General features: G+C 37.1%; 1 protein-coding gene across 4 annotated transcripts; it reads left to right on the top strand.

Moving 5' to 3' along the window:
* Nucleotides 1–1726: 1726 nt before the first annotated feature.
* LOC141772414 (natural resistance-associated macrophage protein 2-like) lies at nucleotides 1727–25438 on the top strand. 4 transcript variants are annotated; one of them, XM_074643367.1, is made up of 17 exons: nucleotides 1733–1947; nucleotides 2095–2155; nucleotides 4835–4933; nucleotides 7093–7244; nucleotides 7423–7545; nucleotides 11518–11637; nucleotides 13452–13558; nucleotides 14548–14618; nucleotides 14700–14767; nucleotides 17493–17648; nucleotides 17738–17896; nucleotides 18040–18126; nucleotides 19595–19714; nucleotides 19994–20143; nucleotides 21514–21587; nucleotides 21666–21819; nucleotides 22727–25438. In XM_074643367.1, exons 2-17 carry the CDS (start codon nucleotides 2113–2115, stop codon nucleotides 22832–22834), a joined length of 1791 nt encoding a protein of 596 aa, XP_074499468.1. In that variant the 5' UTR covers nucleotides 1733–1947; nucleotides 2095–2112; the 3' UTR covers nucleotides 22835–25438. The 4 variants fall into 4 exon arrangements, with proteins under 4 accessions (XP_074499470.1, XP_074499468.1, XP_074499469.1 ...); XM_074643368.1 differs by having other exon boundaries at nucleotides 1733–2155; nucleotides 4835–4924; XM_074643366.1 differs by having other exon boundaries at nucleotides 1733–2155.
* Nucleotides 25439–26397: the final 959 nt, after the last annotated feature.

The raw sequence follows: 26397 nt of genomic DNA, 5'->3' as shown, positions 1-26397 counted from the left end.
TCTTCCTGCTGCGACAGAGTCAAATGTCTGCAGTGAAAAGATATTTAAATCCAGATCAGGTTTGGGTTAGAGAAGGAAAACTGTCCTACATTTGGTTTGTGGTGGTGTTTATTTCAAACCCTGACATTTATATGTGTAACTGAAATGTATCAGTACAAAAAAAGAAAAATCAGTGAGTATTTGTCTCCACCCAGTGGCTGTTCCTGCTCTCACTCCTTCAATATGAAACCATTTCTTTTCTCTGCAGGACATGAAAAAACACAACCCACTCCTTTCTGCTGCTAGAGGGTGTTATAGATACCTGCAGCAGGAGGGAGCTGGACATCACATGTCTGGTAAGGTTTTGAATCTTTCTTTGTATATTTTTTTTGCATGAATATCTTCTATATCATCTCTCCTTTCTGACCATATAGAGGGAACAAAAAAGAAATATTAAATTGCTTTGTAAATTACATCTTTTCATTTTATCAAATACATATCTAGATTTTGTATCAAAGCAAATATAGATGTATATTGGCTGTAGCTACTCTACCATTGAGGTCATTCATTTTGGGGGATTTAAATTATATTGCATGCTATAATGTTTTTTAAAATAAACATATGGTGGATATATTATAGGCTGATTCCAGTATCTTAACGCTCAATATTGTAAACAACTTTTAGGCCAACCAAAAAATAATTATATTGACAAATATTTATAATAAATAATCATTATAAATAATTTGATAAAAACAGCCAGAGTTTTAATCCTGGCAGAGTCGAGAAGACTTTGAACCAGCGTTTAAATATATGTTGGCTCTAAAAAATTACAGACAATTAAACAGCTAGCAGAATAGATAAAATATACAATATAGAAATCCAAATAATTTTAACATTTTACTTTATTTTTTGAAATAGGTATTATATGTTGAGAGGAACTTGGACTCGTGGAATCTAAAATAAGGCCACGAGTGACTTTTTTTTTTTATTATTGATTGTTTGTTTTGGGGTTGTTTTTTTGTTTCTTTCAATATTATATTTATTGGTTATTTGTTCATTTTGAAACAACAGAACAAACATTCACAAACGTCCCCAATAATAACATTCTTGGTACAAAGAAACTTAACAAACTTAATATTAATATAAAATAAGCCAGTATAGATACAGGAAAAACATATTATATACCAAAAAATAGATAAATAAGTAAACAGAATATACACAACTAAAAATAAACTAAATAAATAAAATAAATAAAAAACAATAAAATAAAATAAAATCTATTTATATATACATAAACAGTATATACTGTATACATATATACATACATACATACATACACATATACGCACACGCAGTATATACACATACAAAAACACATATACATATAATCAATTAAAATCAATCAGTGTACAATTCAGTCATCATCTTATTTTTGTTATATATATATATATATATATATATATATATATATATAATATAAAACTGAGGAGTTACAGATTTCAAAATAAAACAGGCTATTTTTTTAATACATAGCCTATATAGGCTATGTATTAAAAAATAGTCTGTTTAATGTTAAAAACAAATATATATATATTAATATTAATATTATAATTGAATGAAACAAAAATAGCCTGTTTAATGTAAAAAAAATATATATATATTAATATTAATATTATAATTGAATAAAAAAAAAAATAGCCTGTTTTATGTGTGTTTTATTTTGAAATGTGTAGCTCCTGAGTCTGTCTGGTTTCCTCTCCTGAACTGATCCAGGATCAGCTCAGACTGGTTCACTGTATTAACCGGGTCACGTGACAGAAACAGGACATCGAGTTCGTTGTGAAACACATTGCGGTGGTGTCGGTGTGTCGGTGGTGTAGGTAGTGTACTTTGTCCTTAGGCGGTTTCCCCCCTGGTTCTTCCTCCTCCACCACCTCCTCGGTCCTCACCTGTCCGGTGAGACAACACGTAAGTCTGAGGGACGATGTCCAACCTGCCGGATGTACCTGCTCCCCATAAAGTGGAGATTACAGAGCAGCGAGCAGGAGAACACAATGAATCACTTTACCGGAATGTAGCGGCTGCTTTTCCTCTGATGGGTTAGAAGTTTTACAGGGTTTAAAGAGACCATTAATGTCACAGAGGAAGAGGAAGATGTTCTCCTTTCTGCGGACAGGTGAGTCAGTCTCTCATGTTAAAGCCAGCTGTGGTAGAATATACAATGTAAATATAAGTACATTTACTCAAGTTATGTACCTATGAATTTGAGGTACTTGTAGACTACTTTACATGTTCCATTTTATACTACTTTCTACTTCTACTTCACTACATTTCAGAAGGAACTATTGTACTTTTCACTAAGATTAATTCATTAAAAATTAAGATTATAGTTTTACATTAAAAAACAGAAGATTGTTTTTAATCTAAAGATGTCAAATTATCCAATGTTTTACAAAAAGAGCAAAGATATATATATATGTGTATATATATATGTATGTGTATGTATATGTATATATATATATATATATATATATATATATATATATATGTATGTATATTTATATATGTGTGTATATATATATATATATATATATATATATATGTATGTATATTTATATATGTGTATATATATATATATATATATATGTATATTTATATATGTGTATATATATATATATATATATATATGTATATTTATATATGTGTATATATATGTATATATATGTATGTATGTATGTATGTATATATGTATATACTATATATATTTATGTATGTATATACTGTATATATATGTATCTGTGTATATTATATATGTATGTGGATATACTGTATGTGTATATATATATATATAATTTGTTGTTGTTTTTTTGCAAATTTGTGTGTAAGAACTTTGTCCCATTAATCATCTAATGACCCCTCAGATGTGTCTGGTGACCCTTTGGAGGGTCTTGACCCCTAGGTTGAGAACCACTGGACTAAACTACCTGACTGAATAATAATAATAAAAAAAATATTATACGCTTTTCTTGAAACTCAAAGACACTTTACACAGTTAAAATGATCATGAATAAGAACATCCTAATATATAAAACACAACATTAATCACACATTAAAAGCAGTTCTTAAAAGGTGAGGTTTGATTTATGATTTGAATGTGGACAGGTTGGTGCTTGAGTCTGAATATTATACACCTTGAGCAACTACAACAGTAAAATGCTGTAGCTATATCATTACTGCACAATGAGTACTTTTACTGTTGGTACTTTAAGTACATTTTGCAGCTAATAGTTCTCTTTTACTGAAGTAGGATTTGAATGCATGACTTCTTTAATTGTAACGGAGTATTTTTACATTGCATATTATTACTTGAGTAAAAGATCTGAATACGTCTTCCAGCACTGTTTATACTCTTCTTATCAAATGTTGCCTGAGATTACTTTTCTCCTCACATGTCTCCTGATATATTTCATAACATTTAAAAAAGGATTTACAGTGTAACAAAGTTCAAATATACCTCATCAGGTTTAATGGCATTTATCATTTCCTGTGGTATAATATAATATAACATCCCCCATAAAGTTCTCACAGGAACTTACTGGTTTGCTGAGTTGAGGCCGGATTACCAACAGAAACCCCAGATTCACTCCATATTAATTGGTTGCAATTTGATTAATTGCAAATTTATTTAGGAATTTGCACCATTAAGTATAATAACAACTAAGATTGCTCCTTTGTTGACTAATCTTGTGGCCTTATAGAGGGTCTCAAAATCTTTTTTTCTTTTTAAAACCTTAATAATTGTAGTGTATACGTATAATTGATGAATCATTTGGTCTCCTATAAAATGTCAGAAAACAGTGAAAAAGTCTGAGATGCAATTTTTGGGTGGATACCATTTGTTACACAAATTTGGTGCTAAATTTAACTTTTTTTTTTACTAATTGAGAATTGATAAAATAATCCCTTCAAAATACCACATGCCATGTTGTGATTTGGTATCAGAAACCTTTGACATTTTGAGATTTCTGCAAGAATAGCATTTTTTGGCAATTGGATGGCGAGCACTTGTGTTCTGGAAACTGCTCAGAAACCCCCTTATTGTCAATCTACCTGGAAAAGCCATCCATCCTCTGAATGCTCTAGGTCTCTAGTTTGTGGCTGTAAAGTTTCATGAGGCTGTGATTATCCTAGAGGTCACCACAGGTCATTTTATACAGTGAGGTCAAGTTTCAAGAAATGGTCTCACTACAATGAAATGGCTACTATGGGGACTAACATCATCACACATGAATACAGTTGGGCTCATTGGATCCATAAAAGTCTCAGCTTTACAGTGATACCCAATTAATGCAATTCTAAGACTGTTTAGGAACCCCAGTATGCAGAAATATTCAAATACACAATTTTAGAATAGGCGGAAATAACACATTTATACTGCATTCAAACAACTATCAGATAGATAAATGTGGTGGAGTAAAAATATTTGCCTCCAAATTGGAGTGGAGTAAAAGTGGAAAGTAACATACAATTCAAATACTCAAGTAGAGTATAGTTACCTGAGAATTGTACAAGTACAGTACTTGAGTAAATGTATTTAGTTACTTTCCACGACTGTCACGCACACACAAGTGACTAAACACCTAAAATAGTGTTGCAGAGGTGAAACATGAGCAGAATTATTGACATTATAACATTACTGTGCAAAGAAGAGCTGCGACTAACAATGATGATAACCTGATGATTATCTTTGCACTCTTTTCTCATGGTTCAATGTATGTATAGGATTTTGATTTGTGTGCACTGTGATGGCGTAAAGTGCGTTCTAATCTCAGTATAATCACCTGTTTGCTTCCAGTCAGAGACCCCCATCCTGAGAACATCCACATCTCCTCTCTGCCGCCCAGTATTCCCACAGACCTGGAGCCAGAACCAACTGGAGGAGAAGGTGAGGAAGGTGAGGATGTTTGTTTTGTAGACACTTCTTGTTTTTGTTGTGTGTCGGGCGAGAGAGATGGCTCCTCTGATCCTGAAGCATCATTCTTTCTCCCTTAAACCAAAACAAACTCATTAAGTTACTAATGAATCTCTGCTCATCCAGCACTCTTCATCTGTCTGCTTTCACTCACCAAGAACTGTCACTGTGTATATTCAGAGCATGATCCTAGTGTTGTTTAGCCAGTGTCCACCACTTTGGGCCAGACTGAAATATCTCAATAACTATCTGATGGATTGCCATGAAAGTTTGCATATATATTAATGGGGACCAGAGGATGAATCCTTCTGACTTTAGTGACCCCCTGACTTTTCCTCTAGCGCCAGCAGCTCAGAGTTTTCACCTGACATCTATTAGGCAAGGCAGCTTTATTTATATTGCACATTTCAAATACAGAGGCAATTCAGAGTGCTTTATATAGGCCAAGAAAAGCATTAGGGCATGGTCACACATGTGAAATTCGCATCTTCGCATCACGTGGAGTTCAGCTTTGGTGAACTTTGACCTGCGAAGTCGCTGTCTCAATCAATAGAAAAGAAGTGTGTGTCGTTAACTCCACCTGGCACCGCCCACATTCAGCACGAATATCGCCTCATTTGCGCATATGTGACCACACCCTTAGAATGACATTTAAAAACAATAAGCAATTAGCATAGCAATAGCATTTGTCATTATGAGCACCACCTTTCTCTGTCTGTCTGTGTCTGTCTGTCTGTCTGTCTGTCTGTCTGTCTGTCTGTCTGTCTGTCTGTCTGTCTCTACAGGCTCAATTGTGCATGAAAATCATTCAGACATCTCAGACAGGAGTTGTTTTGTTTTACACCTAAGACACTTAATTTCACCTAATTGAATGACTTTGCTCTGCTAATGGACACAAACGGCCTCTTTACAATACAAAGCACTTTACAGTTTTTCTCAATCGGTTTGGCTCATTTTTCGTAACAGTCTTAACTTTCTCTAAACTGTAAGTTTAATCGTCAGAACTGTTTCATTGGACATCACAACTCTATTGCATGTCTGCAAAAGGTAGTAACTCACCCAAAACACTTTATTCATGCTTCAAAACCTCGTTATCGTGTCAGTAAGTTGGCCAACGCCACCAAAAGGAAACGCCATTCAACCCTAGAAATGTGTCTTATATGCAAATCTCTGTTTGTTCTACTTTTTGTTGACACTGACTGCTGACTGTACTATACCAGAATGTCAGTTCTGTCTAGCTGAAGGCTGTTGTGTACCGCTTTTTAGATTCCAGGTAAAGGTTTACTGGGAAAAGTCAGTACTGTACAATACTGTAGTAGACAGAAACAGGATATGCACCTTTGTATGTATACAGTAAATTTATTTATGTAGCAATGTGTTACATGTACTGTTAACAGAAAATTCACCTTTGATCTTTCATGTAAAGTCATATACAGTGAACAGAATATTTGCCACAAAATGACATCCATGCCAAAAATAAGTGATGCAAAAAAACAACAGATTGTACCTCCTCACAGTGGGTGACACCATGTCATAGATATTAATGGAATATACAGTACATGTATGTCTGACAGATTTTGATAATTGAATGGATCATTTGTACATGTGATGGCTCAAACGATGAAAGAATGTTTAGAAGTTGTGAAGAGTACGACAGTTTCACTGAGAATCAACTCATCAGTTTTGTTCAACAAGACATGTGCAAGTGGTTGTTGGACAAACTTTAGAAATTGTACACTCTTTTGCACACGTGCCAAAACACGCGCAGCTTGCCTGAATGAATGAGAAATTCAAACCTGTTGCGAAACGACAAACTAATTGTTCAGAGATTTGAGCTCATTGTTTTAAAAAAATGTATTCTCATTCAAGAATTGAGCCAAGGCGAATGAGAAAAACTGTAACAACCACAGTGATTTATTTATTTATTATAGTAGAATTGTTCTTATTGTTGTTGAATCTCCTTATTATTATTATTATTATTATTATTATTATTATAATATATATGTTTTTTTTAAGGGATGAGAGAACCGGAGTAGATGCATTTCACTGTTTTTGAATGTACAACTGTACTACTTAATGTATAGGACAATACACTTGAAAGATTTTTTTGTCATTGCACCATGTTTTCTGTCATGTTTCAGCCGATGATGTCGAGGGAGAGAAAGCAGTGGTCCAGACCACACACACACACAGAGTCCCCGCCCCCTCCGCCTTCCTCCAGAAACAGGATAATGAACCAGTTTCTAGCACTTACTTTGAACAGAGGGTCCAAGTTCCTGAGGAGGAGAGCGAGGTAATCCATGAGTCCATGACAAGTACCAAATAAGAAAACCTGTATTCAAAGTTCTGCCAGTTTACTTTATAGACTTTTTTTTAATTTATTTTTTTTAGATTGATTTTTTCAGATTGATTACCATCAGTATGCAGTATAGTATGTAAAGTGTTACAGCTTGTAATTTTGTCTCCTATAGAGGTGGTTCAGTTTCCGAAAGTTGTGGGCCTTCACTGGGCCGGGGTTTCTGATGAGCATCGCGTACCTGGACCCAGGTAACATCGAGTCTGACCTGCAGTCTGGTGCCAAAGCTGGCTTCAAGGTATCTAAAGCAATGCTTGGGCTATAATAATTGACGTTGACAGTTGTGTTCGCTTTATGTTGGTTGATTAGGAATGGCCTAATGTGTGCTTGAAATAATTAGTATGATATTAAAGGTGCAGTGTGTAGGTTTTGGCGGCATCTCGCGGTGAGGTTGCAGATTGCAACCAACTTAAACTCTTCCCGTGTGCCAAGAGTGTAGGAGAACTACACGCCAACGTGAAAACCTGAAAAAGCAAAAGCCCCTATCTTGTGCCAGTGTTTGGTTTGTCCATTCTGGGCTGTAGAAACATGGCGGCCGGTTCCGTGAAGAGGACCCGCTCCCTATGTAGATATAAACAATTGATTCAAGTGATTATACACTAAAGAAAACCTACTTATTAGTATATTATTATTACATTTCTGCCAATAGATCCCCTGAAATACTACACACTGTGCCTTTAATATGGATATATTCTGATATCGATAGCACCATATGGTAAATGTACACAGAACACATATACAATAATCAAACTGATGTCCAAAGCAGTGTACTGTATTCTACTGTTATACGTTACAAGAGACACCAAGCTCTTCACATGTAAAACAGAAACTTCAATAACTAATTTTGTTGTTTAAAATGCCACTTATTTTATTTAATAGAGACAAAGTTACATCAGGTACACTTCCAATTAATTAGTTTCAATTAAATGCTAAGCTAACGTAACATCTTAGTCTTTGCACTGTGGGTCCCTTTAACTTGCAAAAATGTGCAGTTTGTCTGCAGGTAAACATATAATCCAACTTGTATGAAGAACAAAGTTCCCAATTAACACCATTAACTACTAAACTAATTAAAATAACAGTCTAAAAATCGGTTTTTATTTTCCCTATAATTAGAACCACATTACATAGTTCTTTCTAGGAAATTATTGGGAAATAATGGGTCTCTAAAATAAAGCTTTTTCCTTTAATTGCAGATTGCACAGAAAAAATAATTTGGACATCAAAAATGATCTCACTGACAGACAATGAGCGATCACCGGGTTCTATCTAGACCTGCGATGATTAATCGATTAGTAATCAACTATTGAATTAATCGGCAAGTATTTTGATAATCGACTAATCGGTTTGAGCAATTTTTTTGTTGAAAAAAAAGACAAAATTCTCTGATTCCAGCTTCTTAAATGTGAATATTTTCTGGTTTCTTTACTCCTCTATGACAGTAAACTGAATGTCTTTGAGTTGTGGACAAAACAAGACATTTGAGTACGTCATCTTGGGCTATGGGCAACACTGATCGACAATTTTCACCATTTGTTTTTTACATTTTATAGACCAAACAACTAATCGATTAATCGAGAAAATAATCGACAGATTAATAAACTATGAAAATAATCGTTAGTTACAGCCCTAGCTCTAACACTACGTGGAAGAGTGTATCACTAAAATCTGTGAAAACAAATACGAATACGACCTGCTGCTTTCACACCCAATCTCCTAATGTTACTACAGTAATTGATTGAATTCTGACCTGAGCTGACAATATAAAAATAAGCTCACATGTTGTAGGCATGCTTTTAAGCAGGAAAAACTGTAAATAATGTGGGCTGGGTTGCGAGTATAAGTTGCTTGACTGGTAGGATAACAATACAATTCAACAAGTCGGTAAAATGATACAGCTTCTTAGCAAACACTTCATTGTCATCTCCCACAGTCTGTGTCCTTAATCACCGCCGGACATGCAGCTTTCCTCTCACTCTGCTGTTTGTGTTCTGTCACCATTCAGTCATATAATCTATACTAACAATAATACTACCTGAAGGACAGGATCATTTCCTTTCTCTCTCACATTGGCTCAACATTAGAAAGTCTCACGATACTGCAGGTCAAAGTTTAACAAAGGTGAACTTTGTCCTGCAAAAACCGGAAACACATTCTTGAATGAATTAGGCGCAAGAGCTTCAGATAAAATGAATGAGAGGTGGAGTGAATATTGACAGAGTGACCGAGCCCTCTGCCTTAAGCCTGACTGTCGACCCCCAATGTTGTGGCAAGTTTTCAGGATAAGGCTGCAAAATACTGGCAAAAAAACATCACTTATTTGTATTTGTAAAATACTTAATGTCCCAATATTGTTAGGATGAAATTGAAACATTAATTTTAGAAACATTTATGGTTGATTTCATTCAGCTAATGAACATTATATTGATGTATCATCCATCCCAACAGACCAAACAGAGAGACACACACGAGTGAAAGTATAACCTCCCTGGCAGCATGATGAAAGAATAAAACTACACTTCCTTTATCATTTTTAGATTTTCCAAAAAAAACTATGTATATTGCAAAAAAGGAAGTAGGTGCAGATGTTGTGGCATCAACACAGGGCCTGAAAGATTCTGTAGGTTGTGAACGACAATCACGAATAAATCCAATGTCTGAAATTGTAAAACACCGTTTGTATACCTGTGAAATATTCAAGTTGATGAACATGTAGAAGAGAGTTGAGAATGTGTAAAGACATTTTTTATATTAACGGTGAGGTTTTACACAAAGAATTAGACTATGCCTTCATCAAGCCGTCTAATTTTTAAATCACTGTTTTTGTGTGAAAACGATTTGTCACAGAGAAACACCTGTACAACATAAAACAGCTACATCTCTTCCTCTTCGCCCCTCTTTTTATTCGGCAAACAGCAAAACTGCATCGGCCATATCAACGTACAAAATGATCAATAGCGGAGAAAGTTGTCTTTACTTCGCTCCTCTCGCTGCCAAATTCACAATGTGTTTGTTCTCATTTAGATATTTTTCTCTTTCAGTTGTCAGACAACTGAACCAGTATGAAATAGTGATTTAATTGTATTTGATAAACACTACACATTAACCAGCAGTCACCTCAAAGCTGCTCCTTGTAACGGTTCTGCACACAGAGACACAAACGCAGGACTCAGAGGCAGAGACGTTGACAGAAATCAATGGTTTACTTGTTGAGCAGTTCAAGTCAGAGTTCAGCAACAGGGCACACAAAGTAGGCGAGAGGCTGGCTGGCAGAACCGAGAATGAAGGCTGAAATGCTGAGACTGGGTAGTATATTAATCGATCTGGCAAAAGACTGAAGAAAGAGGGCTGGTGTATATAAAGGGGAATGGGGAACAGGTGGGCTGGTGAGTGAGGGCAACTACAGGCCAGGTGGAGAATAGCAGGTATCTGAAATAACAGGAGAAGTTAATAACTGGAAAATGAGTTACAGGTTTAGAGGACTACAGAGAGAGGAGATGATAGTGGTATCGTGTGCAAAGACGTAAAATTTCACAGAATGATGCATGTTTTTTGGATAACATGGTATAAATATAGTACATACAGCATTTTTACCTTTGTAAAATGTTAAACTATGTCATACTGTGTTGCACAGCTGTAATGTATGCAAAAACATACAGACAACATACAGATTTACAGGATCTATCAGTCAACACTCTTTTTTTCCTCTGTCCATCTACAGTAGGCTACCCATTTATCATATTAGACTACATTGTGCTATATGCATTTACAAAAGGATTACAGAAACTTATGAAGAAAGGATATATTTCACTCTCTCCAGCATCCCAGCAAAAATTTGCTTCATATAGTAGACCTACAAAAGTTTTTCAGCTGGGCATGTGGCAACTGTTGGATAATGTAAGAGCTTATCCAAATGTAACAGGCGACAGATGGTGTCAAATCTATTTGGAAAATTAGAAAAGGTAAGCAACAAATAGAAAATGTACAATCGTGCTCACAGATGTGCTCACAGCTGGCTGTACTGTGAGGGAGAAAGGTGTGTTCTTGTAATTAAAGCACAGGTGTATAACTGATAACATTAAAAATGACTGCTTTGTATTTAGTTGCGTGACATGTGCATGCTGGTTCACTGTCATGGCTTACTGGGACACTTGATGGAAACTGAGCCATCGTTAATGTGTGGTGCCTGACTGTGCTCTCGTCCCACCAGCTCCTGTGGGTGCTGCTGGCCGCCACCATCATCGGCCTGCTGCTGCAGCGGCTGGCGGCTCGGCTCGGCGTCGTCACTGGGATGCACCTGGCCGAAGTCTGCAACCGCCAGTACCGCACGGTGAGATATCAGTGATCTGTCATGCTGACACTCACATGTGTTCACTGTTTTCATTTGTGATTAGCTTCTCCAGCAATGCAGAAATGGATCTATAGATAGTTCCCCTCAGTTATAACTAAGAGGCTGTAAGCAGAAGTAGTCCTAGTTTACTGTAACTGCCTCATTGCATAACCATCATTGAGCTTTGTTGTTACAGTAGCTGTAATCAAAACTGTTTAAATTTACAGTTAATTCCAGAGTCACTTAAAGGGAGAGTTTGTAGGTTTAGTGGCATATAGTGGTGTGGTTGCAGATTGCAACCAACTGAGTAGCCCTCCGCTCACTCCTCCCTTTCCAAGACTGTGGTAACTTGAGCTGACAAGTGCAAAACCGTGGTAACGCCGTTCACCTCGCTCAGAGGTCATCCTTACCATAATAACACTACTTTAGGAGCAAGAAGTCCGATGCTAACGAAAACACAACGATTCTTAGTTTCAAGTGATTATACACTTTTTCACAATTAGGGCTGTCCCAAATATCATTTTTTGGGCTTCAAAACTTAGGTGAGTAATATTCAAAGTTATTCAAAGCTTCGCTTCACTGCGCAGCGTGGTGCAGCAGGCTGACATGTTCGTCTGTCTCCATCTGCACCGTTTCAGTGCCTGAGACAGTGCTGGTGCTGCACTACTGTACACACACTTATCTCCACACAACGAACAGTGATATTGTCTGAGAATAGCTAATAATAATTAATGTTGAATATGAATTGTGGATATTTGGGGATTTATACGTTATTATAACATACTTATGTATATAAAAAGAAAAGCAAAACGAAGCATTTGAATACTGATTTGGAGGTTGATTACCATGGCAACGGTCGAAGCTTCAACGTATCCGGGTCAGCCCTAGCACTAATGAAAACATAGTTATGAATATTATATTCCATTTCTGCCAATAGATCCCCCGAAATGTTACACACTGTTCCTTAAATTAATTGTTGTGTAAAAATGTCTCTGCTTCCTTAATACGTGAGGTGGAACTGTTAACCACATGGCTATAAAATCATGTGACCAGCCCTTTTGTTCTCTGCAGCAGAACTACTGTGTTTCTGCTGGACACATTTTAAGAGGCTGCAATACGTGCGAGAAAAGTGTGCAGGGAGCTACATGAAAGGAACACTTTATTAAGTTTACATCTGTCCAACTTTTCTGATACTGTTCATTCATGTTTAAAGGACCCGAGGCACAGCTGAAGAATTCAAATTTCTTCAAATTCAGTTTGCCTGTTGACCGCCAGAATTGTGCAGCTAGTGTTTATGTACATGAACTGTTTTAAAGTTTAAAGCATTTCACTGAGGATGAATTAGAAACCGACTTTGGGGACTAATGCACTCTAATAATTACTGTTATTTAATGTCAGCACTGATAGTCCAGACCTAGAATGGGTCTATTTACTCAAAACGCCATCATGAATACAGTTATAAATACATAGTAAACAGGACTACTGAGTGTTGACATTTACTTTGAATATCACAGAAATATTTGACTTTGAAACCATCTCAATCTTTATTTATGTGGTTTAGATTCCCATCTTTGAAATTTCCAGAAGGACATGATCAGTGTCAGGATCTCTGTCCTGATCAGATCAGGACAGAGATCTGATCAGTTTTATTCAGGCTCAATTGATTACCCTCAGGAGCTCAGATGTTCATGTGAATTCTTCATCTTTTCATGTTGGTGAATCTGTTGTTAGCGTGGATTGTGTTTTCTAAATAATCACATTTAATTAAAACTGGACGTAATATCTCGTGATGCTAACTCGTGTCGTCTGTCCAGGTGCCTCGTATCATCCTGTGGTTGATGGTGGAGCTGGCCATCATCGGCTCAGACATGCAGGAGGTCATCGGCTGCGCCATCGCTTTCAACCTCCTCTCCTCCGGCAGGTGATGTGAACAGACACAGGCATTTACTGGCCGTTGGGCAGTGGTGGATGAAGTTATTCAGATCCTTAACTTAAATAATAGTACTAATACCACACTGTAAAAATACTGTTACAAGTAAAAGTCCTGCATTGGAAATGTTACTTGAATAAAAGTATGCAAGTATAATCAGGAAATGTAGTTAATGTATTAAAAATAGAAAAACGTCCCCTGTGACTGTTACTACTGTTACTACGATTATATATTATATCATCAGATTTGTATTACTCATGCATTCTTTTAAAAGCAGCATTTTACTGTTGTAGTTGGTTGAGGTGGAGTTCATTTTGAACTATTAACTAATGATTATTTTCATTAATCTGCCGTTTATTTTCTCCATCAATCAATTGTTTGTTTTGTAAAAATTAAAAAAATAGTGAGAAATGCTACACAATTACCCAGAGCCCAAAGTTACACCTTCACAATGTTTCTTTTGTCCAACCAACAGTCCAAACATCAAAATGATTAAAAGTACATTAAAAGTGTTTTTGCATTAAAAAATGACAAAGGATTAAAAAAAATAGTTGGCAATTAATTTTTTGTCAATCTACTAATTGCTAATCTTTTCAGCTGTACTTGTATAAACGGTTGGGAAGTTTAATTTATGATAAAGCATCATATTTTATACGCTCTTCATATGTTTTGTATAAAAAAAATCTTAATTTGTAAAGTAATTAAAGCTGTAAGTAAAAAGTACAATATTTCCCTCTGAATTGTAGTGGAGTAAAAGTATAAAGTGGCGTGAAAAGAAAAGACTCAAATAAAGTACAAGTACCTCAAAACTGTACTTAAGTACAGTACTTGAGTGAATGTACTTAGTTACATTCCACCACTGCTTCACTGGGACGGAGTCACAGTTTGATGAGTTCTTTAAAATGGCTTGATTACTTCTTTGGTGTTGATTATTTCCACTGTGTTTGTTTGTGTGTGTTTGTATGTGTGTTCAACAATAGGATTCCCTTGTGGGGTGGTGTCCTCATCACCATCATTGACACATTTGTCTTCCTCTTCTTAGACAAGTATGGTAGGTTGTGGTCGTACTCTCACAGTGAAACATGTCGCTGCAACAACAATAAATAAAACCTCCTCATCTCTGTCTCTGCAGGCCTGAGGAAGCTGGAAGCCTTCTTTGGTTTCCTCATCACCATCATGGCCATCACCTTTGGATACGAGGTATAAACATTCACATATCTGCAGACAGGACGTTTCTCCTCCAACCATGTCTATGTTCTTCTGTCAGTCAGCTTGTTATAACATCTTACAGTAACAGTCCTGAGCCGGTCAGCAGTATTGAATAGGACACAATATGACAGACAGAATAAAGATCCGATTTGCACTCCCACAATGTGGCTCATATCATATACTTCAATAATCCCCTTAGTTTGACAGAGAAAATAGCAACTAAAGGTGATAAATCGCTGGTCACTGCTCATAAATTTCACACGCGAAAACAACCAGCACATTTAATCTCAGGCTGATTCAAGGGATGTGGCTATGAATTTTCCCTCAGGGAGTTAGAATAGGGAAGTGGCACAAACAATAAAAACAATTTCAAGTAAACAGTGCTTGAAGTGGAAATATATAAGTGCCAGTTCTCCAGTACTTATTCACATGTTGGAGTTGTGTGTATCGGCAATCATTATTACATTCTGAATTTCTACAGTGAATAATAGGCTAGGAGACATTGGGTTTGGGGGTTTTCGACTTAAAACTATGCGATTTCAATGCTTTTGGACCATATATTACTATAGATAACACCCAAATGCTTAAAGAGAAAACTTATTTTGTTATTTACACATATCACATCCTTCGTTTGAACATTTAATTCTTCTGGAAATGTTAAAAAAAACACAAAAATGCGAGTAGTTACCAGGGAACAAATGAGGAACAAACTGCTAGTGAACCATTAGCTAATGAGTAACTCCTAATCAAATTGTATAGAGTAGCTAATGATTAGTTAATGGTTATTTAATTGAGAAATGAAATAAGGAACGACTTGATAATTGATGAATCATTAATAAATACTTCTCTAATAATTCCTAATGGAGGATTATATAGTAGATTATGGTGAGTTACTAGAGAACAGACTGGGAGATTCTCTATGAAATAATCATTAAGTAATAAATATCATGAAAGTGGTCAGTGTGATTGATTCACATATATTCATGAACTAATCATGTTTAACTCATTATTCACATTTATTGCAGACTTAAAGCAACTAACAAGAACCTTTCATATTTTGTTGATTTTGGCGACCCCTGTGGACAAAAGTGGTGGTGTTTTTTACATTAGCAACTCCGCCTCATGTCTTAAAGAGCTCAATCTGTGTGTCCTAAATCGTTACGTCTGATTTTGGCGGGAAATAGCCACTCTTCCCGCTGATGGTCTCGTCTGCTTATGTAGGTCATATAGAGGCATCAGTATTAAATTGAGACTATTTCATAACCAGTTAAAGCTGCAGTGGGTAGAATTGGAGCAAATAAAAAAAGTTATTTTCCTGACAGTAGTGCATGAGACAAGTAATCTGAAAAAAATAATTTGCCTCTGTGTCCTCCGGTGCTCCTAATGGCATCTGCGAGATTTCACAGACCGGAAGAAAACAAGCAATCAGAGCCGAGCTGGAGCCTTGCCGTCTCTGAGCAGCTGTCAATCACTCGCGTACTCTGATCAAACGGTCAAACTAGGCAGCGCTGATCAAATATGAATCAATATTCTGTTACTGTAATGCCTATTTCTCTCCTCAAATGTTTTGAGAAGCATCTTGTAGTGTACTGTTTAGCTGTAAAATGAGAAACCTTGTGACCCGGCAGCCATGTTGAGATCAGTTGAGAAAATACCAATCACCGCCCACCAGCCGGAGCGCAGCCAATAGAAACGCTCAATAGGAAGGCTCTCTCTCTGAAATGACCTGTGATTGGCCAAAGTCTCCCGTCATGGGCTAGATTATTTAAAGCCTGAAAAGAGAACCATGAGGAGGTGCAGAAGTCTAGTTTTCTCTCAGAACACTTGAATTACAATATGCTGAAAGGTTATTATCGAATTTTTGTCCAATGATGACAAAGATATACTGCCTACTGCCACTTTATAAAGTCCTTGTAGTTGCTTTAAATTCTGAACTTGTAAGCGTAAATTTAGTAATCCATGCAACGTAGCATGTGTATTTTTAAATGCACTGCAGTAGATTATAGCTTATAAACAACTTTGACCCATGACTAGAGCCTCATAACCAAAAACGTTCTCACCATTTATTCACTCTTAAAATGTCACTTAAACATATACATACAATTAAAGAAACAAACACCCTGAAAATACCAGAAGGGCTGAGGAGTAACATAACCTGTGAAAACTTGTGTTTCTTCTGCTTATTATCTTATTATTTTTTAGATTAGATACAACTTTATTGTCATTGCACATAGTACAAGTATAACGAAATGCAATTTTGCATCTAACCAGAGTGCAAACTAGTAAAGTGCTGAATTTTGCTTTCTTGGCCATCTCTACTTCTGTGAAATTCTGAGCTCTTAGCTTATCATTTAGCTCTATTTAGTTTTGTTGATTGCAGTGATTCTTTTGTTTTTGCTGTAATACTCTCCGTGATATATATTTAGCATAGTGACGCACTGAGTCTGTGAACATCGTAGGTTCTTTACATTTCAGTTTTCTTTATTGTGACTTGATGAGCTCTTTGCCTGATGTCTCGGGTATGTTTTTTAAACTGGGCTTGACTTAGTCAGCTCACATCAGACCTAAGATAGCTATATGAAACAGTTTGTTTGTGTTTTACAATAAGACTTCATTTCTGAGCCAACTTTTTGGTTACACTGTGTAATCAAGTCTGGACTGGTTCCTTATTGATTCCTTCTTATTTGCTTATCATGCACTGCTTCCTCTCTGGCAGTATGTGACGGTGAGTCCAGACCAAGGCCAGCTGCTGAAGGGGATGTTCGTGCCATACTGCGAGGGCTGCGGGCCGGTTCAGCTGGGTCAGGCCGTCGGCATCGTGGGAGCCGTCATCATGCCTCACAACATTTACCTCCACTCTGCTCTTGTCAAGGTGCGATCAGCTGCCGGATATTTATATCACCCTTTTTTCAATCAGCTGTATGAAACTTGTATCAGCAAAGTATCCAAATGTCCCCTCAGTCTCGAGAAGTGGATCGGTCGAAGAAGAAAGAAGTAAAAGAGGCCAACAAGTATTTCTTCATTGAGGCGACCATTGCGCTGTTTATCTCTTTCCTCATCAACGTGTTTGTGGTGGCTGTTTTCGCTGAGGCTTTCTATGGACGCACAAACCAAGAGGTGGTGAGTATCTCTGCAGCCGCTCTTATTATGTAACAAATGTGAAACTTCACGCCATCTTCTGGAGTTTCAAAAGAAAGTGTGTTTTCTATGGCTGCTGTGCTACAGATGTGTGTGTGTGTGTGTGTTTGTTTTTATTATTCCAGTACAACGTCTGCAATGAATCAGGAAGTCCTCATTCCGATCTATTCCCTCTGAACAATGAAACTCTAGAGGTGAACCTCTACAAAGGGGTGAGTGTAAAGCTGCTACTTAAGCCACTATTACTACAGCACTGTTGGTATCGTTCAGCAAGTTAACGTTACTTGAGGTAACAGAGGTTCTCCAGCTGTTGAGTAGTGGAGACAGATTTATAAAAGAACGGTCAAAATCGAAACCACAGAGACAACCTGACTTTTAGTCTCCAGTATGGGCAGTGGTGGAATGTAATGAAGTACATTTACTCAAGTACTGTACTTAAGTACAAATTTGAGGTACTTGTACGTAACTTGACTATTTCCACTTTATGCTACTTTATACTTCTACTCCACTACATTTCAGAGGCAAATATTGTACTTTTTACCCAACTACATTTATCTCACAACTTTAGTTACTTTGCAGATTTAGATCAACAACACAAAATATAATCAACAAATAAATTATGATGTCATATTATATAGTAATATAAAACTTTATTGATCTCCGGGGAGAACTTCGCAAGCCAACCAGCAGTATATAAAGTAAAAAATGATCTCTGACTTTTACCAGCTGCAACATTACAGTGATGAACACACAATTCAATAATATAATATACATTATTCTGAAATGGGCCACTCTGCATGATGAGTACTTTTGGTACTTTAAATATATTTGATGCTAATACTTGATGATGATGATAATAATAATAGTTTTAATTATATAGCACTTTTTTTTTTAAATACATAAAACAGAACAAAGCAATGAAAAGCCGTGGGTGAAAGAGACAAAATAGGTCAGTGTCAGGTAGCAAAGCAAGTATTACTAAGACAATTACAAATATGAATATAAGAACAATACAATTGTTTTAAAGAACAAACAGACAATGAAATAAGTGAAAACCCAAATAAACAAATATAAAAGCATTGGAATCAAGAATTAAAAGCAGCTCTGTAAAAGTGTGTTTTGAGGAGTGATTTAAAATGGGGCACTGATTTCAGCACACCTGATCTCCTCAGGCAGGGCGTTCCAAAGTCTGGGGGCTCTAACAGCAAATGCACAGTTACCTTTAGTTTTAAGCCGTGACTTTGGAACGGATAACAGGGTTCTGCCTGAGGATCTCTGGCAGCGTGATGGGTCATATGGGAAGGGCAGCTCAGAGATATAAGGAGGTGCCAAGCCAGACAGGGCCTTAAAAGTTAGCGTACTAAGAATTTTGAATGCAGGACTTTTACTTGTAACAGAGTATTTCTACACTGAAGTATTGCTACTTTTACTTAAATGAAAGATCTGAGTACTTCTTCCACCATTGAGTTAAGCTCCTCAAACCCTGGATCCTACACTTCCCATAAAGCACCCTAGTTTGTAATGCAGGCTTTCTGAAAGTTAAAAATATTTTATTTATGGTCTCTACCTTTCATTCCTCTCCTGTGTTTATTGAAGTGCAGTGGGACTTGACTTGTTTTCTGGTGAATGTAATGCTGCTGTTGTGTTGACCGGTTTCTCTGTTTGCGTGTCTGTCTGCAGGGAGTGGTGCTCGGCTGTTTCTTTGGCCCGGCAGCGCTCTACATCTGGGCCGTGGGGATCCTCGCAGCTGGTCAGAGTTCCACCATGACTGGAACGTACTCCGGCCAGTTTGTCATGGAGGTCAGTGGAGGAGGGCACAACAACACACACGTGTAGCACAAACAGTGGAAATGTCCAACCTGTCTTTACCTTCATCACAGTCACACATCAGTCAATTGTTTAAAGATTTTTGTTTTAGTTGTAGCCTCGTTTTGTTAGTTTTACATTAAAAACGTCAGTGTGAAATCAGGGTTTATTAATTTAAGCGAGGTAATGATATGCTCACTGTTTGCTTTGCTGTCACAAACAAGTGCAGTTTTCTTGTAAATGTCACAGACTGATGTGTTTTCCCGCCCTCAGGGTTTCTTGAACCTGCGCTGGTCGCGTTTCGCTCGGGTGCTGTTGACCCGCTCCATCGCCATCACTCCCACCCTGCTGGTGGCCATCTTCCAGGACGTGCAGCACCTGACGGGCATGAACGACTTCCTCAACGTGCTGCAGAGCATGCAGGTCAGACAGCTGGTTCACTGTCAGCTTCATTAACACCACTCCACCTTCCCTTGCTTTATCTTTCTAGCATATCACCTTTTAGATCACCTTTTGATCTCATAGCGCTCTACCTGTGAAGTGATTTTCAATTCAATCTTATAACCTGCGGTACAAAACATTAATATGATCAAAATACTGGATTCAGATTCTATAAAATGCTGTTGAACCAAAACCATTCAAGCAAGTAGCAATAATGAAAAGCAATTAAATACATATCTAAATAATAATATGTGATAGAAATTGAGTTAGAAAAATATCTCATAGAAACAAGGGAAGAAGCACCACTATCTGACACAGCAAGTGCTCCTGATGCAACACACAAAAAACACAAATTCCCCTAAAGCATCAAGGCACATTGCTTTTTTAAAGTACAAATATATATATATATATTTAAATTATTATTATCATGTCTTTTTTGGGGGGGGAAATCCAAACCCTCTCTTATGTGTACAGTAAGAAAAACATCTGTTTTAACTTTGGTTTGAAATGTCTATTAATTGCGTGCTTCTCATGAATTGGTACAAACTACATTTATGTTTTATGTTTTATTTGCACATTTTTTAAAAGTAAGGTCAAACAGAGAAAAAGTAAACAGAAATGAAATAAATGTGCAGGTGAGGCAGAAACTTACTACGGGTTTATCTAAAAAGCTCTCCTAAAAGAGAGAAAAATATATAAATATGTAAAATAAAAAATAACTATGCAAAATAAAATATCAATTAACATGCATATCTTTTACATGTCTAATCAAATTGTAAATTATGATAAGCTGCTGTTGAAAAAACAAAATACAATCATTCATTTTCTAGATTCTGGATATAGATATGGACATGGATATTATTCATAAGTTGGGCTGCTATAGATAACGGCAAAAAAGGCTGAAGACAAAATAAAGATTATTCAATACAAAATCTGTTTGACATCGAAGCACTTTTGAGTCTCATTTTGTATATAGAAAAAGACCGAATCAGTCAAAGTACAAGTTTGCATTCTATAATTGGACTCCAGGGTCTTTTAACGATTACTGTCCTCAAGATGTAGAATGTATTGGTAGGTCAAGGTTATTGACTTTTTTAAAGCTTTCTGGCGAGCCTGTACTCATGTACTTCACTTTCAAAATAAAGGTACATATTTGAATAATGTTAATATCAATAGCCAATACATACATACATTTCAAGAAAAGTCTGACAAAACATTTCTGCTGCAGTAGAGTTTTATGAAGATATGTGGGGAAAGTGCTTGCCCATACAATATTACTGTAAGTAAGGTATGGGTATATTAGACTGTAGTACATTTTAATATTGTAACTCATATTCATTCTTCTCTCGCAGTTGCCATTTGCCCTCATTCCCATCCTCACTTTCACCAGTTTGCCATCTCTCATGAATGAGTTTGCCAACGGATTGTAAGTTTATCGACATCATAAAGACACAAAGTCAAATGATCATTGTTTCTCCTTCAACTCATTCTCTTTTCCCTGCAGAGTGTTTAAGATCGGAGGAGGAGTCGTGACCTTGATCGTGTGCGCCATCAACATGTACTTCGTCGTGGTCTACGTGTCTGCCCTCAACAGTGTGTGGCTGTATGTGCTGGTGGCGTTCCTCTGCCTAGCATACCTGACATTTGTGGGATATTTGGTAGGTAACGTTAAGGAAAGGGGTCTCGGTTGTTCCACTGTGAAACCTAAAACTCGTTCCAGCAACTTAACCTTCAACTATGAGGCAGTACAGTCAGAATATGTCACAAAGTATAGACACAAAACCAGAGAATGCTGACTGGTCCATTAATATTTACAATGCTGTTGCTTTAAAGCTGCCCGTTAGTCCGTCAAAGATGGTTGAAGGTTTCATGGTAAACTAGAGAAAATCTGACAATGTAAGGGAAGTATGAACAACTTTTTATGTCTTCTTTTTCCATGGTCACTGGGATAAAAAATTGCCATGGAACTAAAATGATTAATCGATTTGTCAATATAAAATGTATCTGCACCAATGTTGATGATCAATTTAAGTATTTTTTAAAGCAAAAATGCCAAAAATTCATTGCTTCCAGCCTCTCAAATGTCATATTTGCTTTTTTTCTTAGTCTAAAATGAATATCTTTAAGTTTCAGGACTGGATTGGACCAATCTGCTCTGGAAAAACAAAACTTTTCACTATTTTTTTTACATTTTATAGAACAAACAATTAATCGAGAAAATAATAAACTGATTAATCGATAATGAAAACAATCATTGTGACCCATAGCACCCCTTATGTGCACGTATATAGGATCTTGTGAATGAGCTGTATCAACATATACCTTCTTTCTATATGATAATTCCTTTGGTTTGTTATTTTAGATTTTAAATGTATTGTTGTAGCTTGTTTGTGCATGCTGGGATACTTCTTTTGTATAACGTGGAAAACTCAGTAAATACAGTAAAATATGGTGATGTCACACCGCAGCATTGTTCACTATTTGATGCTGCATTTTATACTGAATATGTGATCTTTGTCCGATCAATCGACTGATTAATGTTTAATCTCTCCGTCTGTGCTGCAGGTGTGGTTGTGTCTGATAGCTCTGGGAGTTCCCTGCCTGGATTGGACCACCAGGAGAGAGAACGACATGACCATCCTGATAGAGCCGCAGCCAGAGTTTGACTCCTAACTTAAAGGTGGACATTTATTTCAAAGGTGCAGCTGTGAGCAACCCGACTGACTCTCTTTCAGCACATTTAGTCTTCTTAAAGTGACAGTCTGTAGGATTTGGCAGCATCTAGCGTTGTGGTTGCAGATTGCAACCAACTGAGTACCCCATCTGCTGACTCCCCACTCTGACTGCGGTAACGTGAGCCGCCGAGTGCAAAACCGTGGTAACGCCGTTCACCTCTCTCAGAGGCCACCCTTACCATAATAACACTACTTTAGGAGCAACAGATGGCGGCTGGTGGTACCACGGTTTTGCACTCTGCAGCTCACGTTACCGCAGTTTTAAAAGCATGTCGGAGAACTACGGTGGCCTTCTGTTTAATGTAAAAATGCGAAAGCCTGTCTCTAGAAACAATGTTTTTTTTTCCGTTCTGGGCTACTGTAGAGACATGGCGTACTCCGTGAAGAGGACCCGCTCCCTATGTAGACATGAAGGGCTCATTCTAAGCTAACGAAAACACAACGATTCTTAGTTTCAGGTGATTATACACTAATGAACACATTATGAATATTATATTTAATTTCTACTAATAGATCCCTCAAAATTTTACACACTGTTCCTTTAAGTGCTGATTTATTTATTTGATTTATTATAAAGTTCAGAAATGAATGGAATAAGAAACTGTTATTGTTAATGTGTGTATCTTTAGTCAGACCCCAATTACTGATTATACAAAACAGTTAAGATGATTTTTGACAAATCAACAGGTTTACAGGTGCGAATTAATTTTTACTGTAACGCTGGTTACGCTTAGATTTAACTATAGAGCTGATAGTTGCTTCATTAAAACCACTTTGGTGTTTGAAGCAGAAGCACATGGACAATTTCGCCTGGTCCACTTTAATGTCCGCCTCAAGAGTAGGACAATTGAACACTGAAAACAAAACGCGATACATCACCTCACTGTCTTACATGATATCACTCCGCCTTTAATAACATTGCAAGCAAGGCACACCACGTTATGTAGTTCCCTTTCTAAATTAAAGAACAGAATACAGTTTATATATGTAGTTAATATTAATTTAATTATGCAAATTATCTCATTTTCATATAATTTAATTAAATGAACGCAACCTGGACCCAGATAACCAATTAAAAAACACAACAGCCTCCTGCATCAACTGTTGCAAAAATTCCATGTTTAGTTTATAATTGTGTAAAGTTTCCAGACATCCTGCAAGAGAAGCAGGCAAATTAAAATTAAGCCTTTCTTATGCCCTCTGAGGAGGAAAAAAAGGAAACTGTTTAACTGTGCTTTTTAAGACTCTGTGCAGTTTCCCTTTGGACCACAGAGAGGCAGTGCAGGCCACCAAAGACACTCCTCAGATACAGTAAATGTCTCACCACCAGAGCTGAACAACATAACACAACACATTAAATGACACAGTGTGTTACATCACATTTCATGTGTTTTTAGAGCTGCACAGGAACGGCATTCTTGTATCAAGCAAATGAAATGAGTTGCAGTGATTTCACTGTAATATTCTTTGAGCTACATTCAGATGTGTTTGACATGCCTGAGGTGGTGGTTATGTCTGACGAGTTGCAACTATTGTGTAACTGCAAGCAAGCACTGCTGGTTTCAGTGTTGCCTGAATTCCAAGTCCTGAAGTGCTCCACCGTTTGCAAGCCGAGGAGAGGCGGACAGACAGGTTTTTCTTTGCATTGTGGCGGGGAACTTTTTTTTTTTTTCCTGTCATGGAGGCAGAGTTATGTAAGAGGGGAGAGTCTTCACACCGCCCCTCTCTGTTTTTGTTTTTCTCAATGAGCCAATGTCTCCCTGCCTAGGCCTCACAGCCTGTCCAGTAGGCCCCTTTCCTGGAAACATAGCCTAGCAGAGGCCACTCAGGGGCAGGCCTGCGAGGTGGGAGGGTAGGGGAGGAGAGGAGAGGAGAGGAGGGAGAGAGAGGGAGGGTGGGAGCTTCCAGCAAATCACATGATGGTAGACCCTACAGTCCCAGCCCTACATGAGGCTCAGATGCTGCAAGCACATTTCAACAGCTAGTTTGTCATCAACATGGTTGGATGTAGCTAATGCATGGCAGAGTGCATGAGGCTGTAAGTAGACGCCGTGGATTCCCAGGTGTGAAATGTAGAAATAGAACCACAACCTCTGATGGATGGAGTGTGTGTGTATGTGTGGGGGTGTGTGTGGTTGTAAGAAGTTAATGTGATTTAAATTTTTTTTACCAATAATGTCAACATAGCCATAGCTTTTAGCCATGCAGTATAACTTGATGAACAGTTTTGTACAGAATATTTTTGAATCTTTTCTCATATATTTACAATTGATTTGGATTATTGTGCTATTTTAACAGTGTTGTTTTTGTATATTTTGCTTTAATGTGTCGACATGTAACAGATTAACGGACTAAAGTCGTTGATTTATTTTTGCAAAAAGATATCCTTGATGTATTTGTTACAGCAGAAAGCCCCATGTTGTTTTATTATTGTGGCTTGCCAGAACTGACTGATTTAATGAAATGCAATTATAAAAACAAATCATTAAATGCGTTATTGAATTGTATTCAAACAGTCCCACTGAACAAATACAATAAACCACAGCATGAAAATACAGGAATTGTATGATTATTTTAAAAATAATCACATTCGTTTGCACTTCATATATTTTCCTTTCACTCTGTGATTATGATGAATTTCAGGTTTGAAATGTGCCACACTTGTGATTTATTTCTCCTCTCACCTCCTGTTTGCTTGCACATTAACTGGTGAAAGATGGATGTAGCTTTAACTTGTACCTGATGTTTGAATTCACATGTTTTGGACAGCTTTTTTCCAGGGGTACAACATCTGCAGCAGTCTCAACACTAAGCTCAGTTCAGGGCCTCAAACGCCAGCTGACCCCCTTTACTCTTCCTCTCAGAGGAATGCAGAAGAAAAAGAGGGCAAGACGCACCAGTGATCAGGCAAAGATAATGAATTTCAAGTTGATTTAGTAAACAGTGGCATCAGCTGCAAACCGCATGACATTTTCCAGCTGTGCGGTCCATACTTATTTAGTATATATTTTTACACGGATCTGTCAGTGCTGCCCTAAAATGTCCGACACCAGGAATGCAAACAGCAGAGCCATTCTTGTTTATGTCTTGCATTGTGGCCACTGTGGGCACTGGCTGAGCTTGTGGTGTAATGGGTCCACATGTGTTTGCAATGGGGAGAGTGACTATTTCAACTGTGTAGATATTCCTTTATTAACAAGTTTATTTTATGGTTTCTCAATGTTTTCTTCAGATAAACAGTTTTAAGGATGTATGCAGGTTCTCTACATCAATTATATGTGTGTTTTATGTGCTTAAATATAGCAAATATTTGCTTTACGTCACAGGTGCTCACCTTGCATTACAGCAAGGGGATCACTGTGGTTTTACTCAGAGATTTCAGACGATAAGGAGGCGCTACAGAACCTCCATGCTGTAAATATAAATATCTGGGGAGCCACTGGTTGACCACATTGCCTACCGTGATGTCAAACCCACTTCTATTTATGTGAAGGAGGTAAA

The sequence above is a fragment of the Sebastes fasciatus genome, chromosome 8 (assembly GCF_043250625.1).
Source record: "Sebastes fasciatus isolate fSebFas1 chromosome 8, fSebFas1.pri, whole genome shotgun sequence".
Taxonomy (NCBI): Eukaryota; Metazoa; Chordata; class Actinopteri; order Perciformes; family Sebastidae; genus Sebastes; species Sebastes fasciatus.
The sequence above is the reverse complement of the archived record's forward strand: the minus strand, read 5'-3'. Positions and strand labels throughout refer to the sequence as shown.